General features: G+C 33.1%; 1 protein-coding gene across 2 annotated transcripts; it reads right to left on the bottom strand.

The window, feature by feature from the left end:
• Window positions 1–3,954: 3,954 nt before the first annotated feature.
• On the bottom strand, window positions 3,955–7,325 carry LOC127085274 (WD repeat-containing protein 26 homolog). 2 transcript variants are annotated; one of them, XM_051025805.1, is made up of 2 exons: window positions 7,162–7,325; window positions 3,955–5,108 (listed from the first exon to the last, which is right to left on the bottom strand). In XM_051025805.1, the coding sequence occupies exon 2, from the start codon at window positions 5,080–5,082 to the stop codon at window positions 4,138–4,140; it is 945 nt and encodes a 314-aa protein (XP_050881762.1). In that variant the 5' UTR covers window positions 5,083–5,108; window positions 7,162–7,325; the 3' UTR covers window positions 3,955–4,137. The 2 variants fall into 2 exon arrangements, with proteins under 2 accessions (XP_050881762.1, XP_050881763.1); XM_051025806.1 differs by having other exon boundaries at window positions 7,154–7,319.
• Window positions 7,326–7,698: the final 373 nt, after the last annotated feature.

Below are 7,698 nucleotides of genomic sequence, written 5' to 3'. Positions count from 1 at the left end.
AGACCTCTTCAGTCTTTTTCTGGTGGTGGTCAGTGATGTAGTTTTAAAGGCTGAGGCGTTTGAAAACGAACTCATTAACACTTTCTAGCATGGGAGTGAAAGTTTCACCTATAGGGTTAAGTCCTGTAATGACTGCTACATCAAATAATGTCGGTGTAAGCATTCCACATGGAATTGGAATGTATTGGTTGAACCCTCCCAAAAGAAGATCGACGTGAGAAACATGGATGGGTTATACCTAGGGTCAGTTCTCGATAATTGGATGACATCAAAAATACCTAGGTCTTCCCATTGTTTTTGTCTTTTGCCTTGGACTCTGTCGAGCCAAGCAATATACTCTTTGTTTTGAGTAGGCGGAGTTGATCGAAAGACACACGTGGGTGTTTCCATGAAAGATAAGTTGAGGGAGCGTTCTTCGAACACATAAGGCATTGTAACAGAATAACACAGGAAAGATTCTGTTACCTTCCCAGGTTGTGAAAGGGATGAGTACATGTTTCTGCCAGATGGTGATTTTTTCTATAGCCATTGGCGGTTCAGGTACGAAATCTCTCCCATTGTTACTTTTTGATGTCAGAATTATGAAGGTCAAAAGGTTTTTTCCGGTGTCTAGTTTGGAAGATGAAGTGGTTGCTGTCATTATTGAGTTTGAAAAGCTTGTTGTAAAAGGGTTTTCTGTGTGTAAAATGCTAAAGCGAGAACGAAGAAGATGAGAAGAGAATGAGAAGTATTTATAGAGGCATTTTTATTGTCAATGACTGACACATGGTATACGTGTGTTGATGTGAAACATTTCATTTCTTAAGAAGTGGGAGAGTTGATTGAAGTGAAGAAGTTAGTGAAAACGTGAAAATCCATGATCTCCTAGAAAATATGAGTAATGATGAATCTCTTAGAAGATCTTCTAGAAAATGACAATTTGCATTAAAGTGGTAATGATGACACTGACGACAGCGAAATATTTTGAACAATATCGAAAATAAAATCAAAAATGTCATCTTTCTCCTTTTGATTAAAAGGAAAGTCGAAACATGGAATTTTGGGGGACAATTTGTTACCTCAGATTTTCAACACAAACATTAATTATAAATATGTGATAATGGGTTTATTGTCAAAAATCGAAGTGGTCAGTTACGACCATGGAGATCTCGAAAAATTTGATTTGTCAAGAAGTAGTATCAACTTTGGTCGAATTGCAATCAGTCAGAGACCAGGGAGTTTATTGGTTTTAGGATTTAGTGAAATTCAGAGTATCCAAAATGTTTATTCCAAACAGTCAAATGAGGCGTAAGAGGATAAGATCAGACAATTATTTGAGGTTACGTGGGAGTCTGTCAAAGATGAAGGCTGCATGGAGAGGAAGATATGGCATATTTTGCTTAGTCGCCCGTTGTAGACGTCGATTGAGGTTGCTCGACAGGAACTTGGTTAATAGATGGTGGCACCCAAAAAAAGTCAGCAATCATGCCCATTTGATGGGCTAATTGTTGGTAACTTTGGGTAGTGTTCTGGATCAAAGGATTAAACACCGTACTTATTTGTTGTGTCAATATATTTACCATTTTATAGTTACTTTCGCTCACTTGTTGCCTCATGGTTGCTAAGGAATCCGTAGTTAAATTTGGATTTATATGAGGGACGTATCAAAACCCCCTTATGATTGCCCCATGCGACCAGGATTGCTTATGGCATATCATGACGCCAAATGTGGATTGAAGGGTGACGCCATTATTACAGTATTATCTGCAAACGTCGAAGCATGACTATGTAAATCCGCCATCATGGAAGTTGGCATGCCATATGGGTTTTCCCTTGTTACTAAAGGCATAGTAAAACTTGGGACATATGGGGGTTAGGGTCCCCCACAACTATCAAAGTAAGCCTGGGAGAGGCCGGTACACTGGTTACCGATGGTAAAGTAACCACCACTTCTGACATCGACGTTGAAGTCATCACCCGGTTTAAACTAGGGCATGTGACTCCGATGGCGTTCATTGTCCCTGTTGTACCAACCACCATAGTAACTGGTGGTTCAGGGTCTGGAGGATCGTTTTGAGCATGAGAAGTGTTCTTTGGGTTCGCTATTTTTGCTAAAATCCTACCACTCCTTAAACGCTTATGACATTAAAAAACTTACCACTCCTCAAACGCTTATGACATTAAAAATCTTATCATTCCTCAAACGCATACGTTAACGGACATTGACAATATTTTCACATTGAGATGAGTAAATAATACGACAGTTTCTTGAAAAAGACAAGTAATTTCTCGCACAAAAACATGTGCCCCATGTGCATGCCAATTTGTTCACAGTTGTTTTTAGCGTACAATCACGAGTTTGAAAGTCTTTAAGATTAACTAAAAAAATCTCGGGATAAGTTTTGTGCAAAAATGTTTACAATAACGTAAGTGTAGGGTGTGACTACAAATGTCTGGGTGCAGATAGTGTAAAAGTAAACTTTAAAGACTATAAAACTTGAACTAAAGTAAAAGTAGTTTAAAATGAACAACATTAAATAAATGTAATAAGTGACAAAATAAAAGGATGTTTCATTTAATGAAACATAAAAAGTACAAAGACAAAGGGATGCAGATTCACATAATTGCTCACAAACTATTTCGTTCTTTGTCTTGAGTACTCTAGTTCTATAGAAAATGTATATGAAATTTGTGACCATGATTACAACACATGAGTCTGCTATATATACTAAACTACAAATAACTGTTCCCGATAGTTTATACCTAAATAATTGACACGTCTTCGAATGCATGCAACTCCTCTTCCAACGTACTTCCACGTCGTTAGGACTTTGAAACTGCTGAAACCATTATCCCATGTTCTTTAACTGATGTTAGCAACTAGTAACTGTCTGCTCGTCGAAGATAGTCGCTGAAGGTGCTAAGTCTTTTTGTCTTTGATTTTCTCAATTTTTCTAAGTCTTTTGGATTTTGTCGAAAGACTCGTCCTTGACATGGTGTCAAGTGGTTACCCAGTCTTTCCCTAAGACTCCTCCAAACCAGAGCTCAAGATCTGTCATTGAGATTCTTCCAAATTACATTTCAATATGTCAATCGGGAAGTCCTGATCGACGTTTCATTACTGTCGACTCATGTCCATCAAATGCCAACACTTAGTATTTCACTAATGCATCATTCATTTGACTTTTGTTATTAAGTAGAAAATCTCAGGATAACACTTGCAAAGGTCATTTGACTTTTGTTATTAAGTAGAAAAATCTTAGGATAACAATTGCAAAGGTCACGCCTTTTAAATTTTCCGTTTCACAATTCCAAATATGCACCTCCCAAAAAGTCATTGACTTGATGAATTAGGAATTAAGTGATAGGATTGGTCCGAAGATATTTTTGAAAAAACAAAAGTGTGACTCAATTGAATTGTGTTTCAGCGGAGTAAGAGACGCATCCGGGGATTAATTTCCAAAATCTAAGAGATGTTTTCTGATTTTCATAGGATGTTATTCAACCTCATAGGGGTGAGATTAGTTTGTAGTATTGTGCTAACTTTAAAATGTTAAAAGAATATATATGAATCATTTTTTTTATAAAATGCAAATGTGTCTACTAAATTTTTTCATTACAAACAATTTTGAAAAATAAAATAAATATTCTTTTCAAAACAGATATTTGAAATTAATTTAAAGAATGAATTTTGAAATCTAATAAACAAAACGTTCAAACAGACCTACTCCTTCAAATTAAAAAAGACTAAAGAAATTTATCATTGCTTCTCCAAAACTTGATATGAACTTTAAACCTCTTATTAAGTTTGATTGAAAGAGAATTTTGTCACGCCATCCAACTTGGTGAGTATGAAAGCTTTGATATTGAAATGTAAAGTTAACTTTGTACCCTAAATGGATCTTTTAATAGTGTTTTGCATTGGGATAAATGAATAACTTTGGTGTTTGATATTAGTTGATAGCTGGAAAAATATATTGAAGTTTAAAAACTTGATAGAAGAGGGCACTTACATTTCTGGGCATAAATGAGAGCATTCAACAAAAAATATATTATATTCCTTTTGGCATTAGACAAAAAATTAAAGATGAAAATAAAAATCACATCATAAAATCTAACATTATTGATAAAAATGAAAACATTAACAGAATTTAAAATCTACCGAGGAAGAACTCGAAGCAGGTTCACGACTTCAGAAAGCATGCTCACCAACTTCTTGTAGTCTTCTTCTAGCCTGTCCACTTTTACAGCACATGTCGCGAATCTTTCAAAATCTGCTTTGGTCAAGGTCACCACTTCATTATTATCAGAAACAGCAGAAGCATTAGCTAATTGATCTAAAGTTATCTGAGATTTTCCATCGCAATGATCATGATTCAATATCATTTTCTTATTCAATGAGTTGTGGCACAAGGAAGCTACTCGTTGTAAGATGAGGGCTTGTTCAACAAGATGTTCTAATCTCTTCTCAGGTATCATTACAGTCGGGGGAACCAGATCCTGTAGTTCCTCCAACAGTTTCAACCGAGTCCCCGCCCTTACAAAATCTCGTCCAGAAGAACCACCTTGGTCAGATGCTGACAACATGCATGAAGAAAGTTCGCGAATTTTAGCACTATCAACACAAAGATGTGTAATCTCGGTCCTCAATGTCTTCAATGCCTCCATGACCTTATCCCCATCAAGAAGCTCAAAGTATTTCTGCTCCAATATTAAAACTGAGGCAGCCTTGACAATGCTTTCATCTTCTAGACCAATTTGATTCAATGTGGCTACACTTTTGTCCCAATCACCATCAAGTATCTGCTGCTTAAACAGATTTACCGCAGACGAATTCAGAGGTATGCCAGACTCCTCCTCTAAGTGTTCCCCACTCTTCTTGTAACCAAGAGAATACATCGCCTTAGTGATCATCCTTACAAACTCCCCTCTTTTTAAGACCCCTTTTGAAGCAACATCTTCGCCGTCCCCTTCAGCTGATGATATGTCACTTGAAGGACATACAACATGCTCCATAGATGAACCGTTAGAGTGACCGACGAATTCCTCCGAAGACAATTTTGTTCGTTTTAAAGCTGGTTCTTCATCTCCCACACTTTCCATGAAATAACAACCAATAACAAAATTCCCTACAAAAATAGGCAAGATAAATTTCTGCACAAAAAAGTATCACAGGAACAGCATAATAAATAATCAAAATACCATATAACTCAATAATGCATTTTGAAACACATGTTTGGTGTTACCATAAATAAATAACCTTGAAGCTTGTCGATGTTTAAATTTCGTAGAGCGTATGTATCGTTGTTTGATGAGAAAATGCTTTTGATTATGCTGACTACAAATGTGTTACTTATTGAGTTAAAGACACTTAGACTTTGTTAGATTTTGTTTGGGAGTTTGGAGAAAGCTTTGAAAAAAAAGGCAAGGATTGAAAGTTTGATGCTTGGATACTGAGTATGGTATAGATGCATAGGTACGAGTACGGTACAGATGCATAGGTACGAGATATGACATTTAAAAAGAAAATCAAAGTACAAGTACAACAATAAAAAAGTTTTTAAATAGAATATATCACTAGATAACTAAATTGTTCAATTCAAAACAAAACATCATAGTAAAAATTTAAAATGTAAAAAATTGTGTTAAGTTACAATATCAAAGAAACTAAAATACATAATATATTATGTTAATATATGCAAAAATCACAAATTTCACTCGAAATGGAATAATATAAAAGAGTAAAGTACCACAAGTACTATATTAATATTTGCAAAACCCACAAATTTCACTCGAAATGGAATAATAAAAAAAAAACTAAAGTACTACAAGTACTATATTAATAATATATGAAAAACTCACAAATTTCACTTGAAATGGAATAATAAAAATGTGTAAAGTACCACAGGTATTGTTTGTGTATCCGGTATGCTTGGAAACTATTGAGTGATTTAGGTGGAGAAAATTTTGAAGGTTTATTTTCATTCATAATACAAAACCCCCTTAGTTTAGGAAACTTAAACATTGTATAGAGTGAGAGATTTGGAGGATGATAAATTCTTCAAATATAATCTATTTGTTATAATATTTTGAAAATCAAAAATATATTGATAATGACCATTCATTTATCATTCTATACAAAAACAAAATTTCATAATATATTAAAGATTTTTCTATTTTTTCTTCAAATCCTCCTCCTCCAAAACCCTTCCTTCCCCTCCCCTCCAAACTCCTAAACAAAACTTTAAACTTTAAATTTTATAGATAGCTATAAAGCCATTATTGTTTTGAAATATAAATAATTTTGTATTCTTGTTTTCTTGAATTACATCCGCAATACACTCACATGTTATGCAACGAGGAAATGTAAAGTGGTGTTGAATATGTAACATAGACATAAAAAAACTAAGTTGAATGACTATGATGCATAGGTACGGGAACGGTACCTACAGGTATCGATCCTGATATGAGATAAAACACATACATGTAGGGGTGTTCAAATTCAAACTGATTATCATTTTGTAATATTAACTTTTAATATAGTATATGTTATATATTATATCAAACCTATTAATTATTAGTACTTTTATAGTATAAATAAAAAATATAATTTGTAATTTTGATATACAAAAAAATGTATCCAAATCCAAGCGCATGAAATTGTGGGATCAGATTTTTTTAATCTATCGTCCAAAATCGAAAATCAAACATTTGGATCATACTGATATTTTGCTTCAAAACCGATCCAAACCGTATCATGAACACCTCTAGATACATGTATCCAATACAGGTAAGTGTATTCAATACTACTTTTAGAAGTACCATGCTTCATAAACTAGAGAGAGTTTAGGTATGATTTATTAATCTTTTCTCAAACCCTAAATTCTTCAAACATTGAACAAGTGAACAACAACAATTCAAAGTAAACAGTAGAAACACAAAGCTATATTTAACCTCAAAGCACACTACACTTCCACTACAATTTCTAACCCTAAACGACACCAAAATAGATAACAAACTAATCGTTTGAGAACAATATTTCCACTTTCTAAGATAACAAACAAGAAACAAAACTTCATAACCTAAAGATGTGCATCATAACAATTTGAATCGAAAACCGAAAATCCATGAACTGCAGAAGAAAAAAATACGGTGGTGATAATGATCAACCTACCTACTTACCAGAGAAGCGATAAACGAACCGCCGATTCGTCTTAATTTTGTTTGGCCTCAAACCGTTTTCTCGTCGTCTTTCTCTCTGCAGTTATCGAGGCAGAGGAAAAGTAATGCGTATGAGTTCTCTATAGAGAAAATTTTCGTCGATTATTCTACTGAATTGCTTTTTATTTTATTTTCATTCATTTAAAATTTTCTAAATTAAAATCAGTTTCAATTTTATATAGTGAAATTTTAAATAAAAAAATTAATTTCAATTATAAACATAAAAAATAATATATATATTTTAAATATATTTATTAATTCAAATAATTATTGTTAGATTGATGAAATAATTAATTTATATATATATATATATATATATATATATATATATATATATATATATATATATATATATATATATATATATATATATATATATATATATATATATATATATATATATATATATAAAACACTAAAGTTTTGCTAATTAACTTCAATAATACACTAGATTATCCCTGCAATGCATAAATCTATATTGTACCATTTTTATTATTG

This window comes from Lathyrus oleraceus, chromosome 5 (assembly GCF_024323335.1).
Source record: "Lathyrus oleraceus cultivar Zhongwan6 chromosome 5, CAAS_Psat_ZW6_1.0, whole genome shotgun sequence".
NCBI lineage: Eukaryota > Viridiplantae > Streptophyta > Magnoliopsida > Fabales > Fabaceae > Lathyrus > Lathyrus oleraceus.
This window is presented reverse-complemented; position numbering and strand designations above follow the sequence as displayed.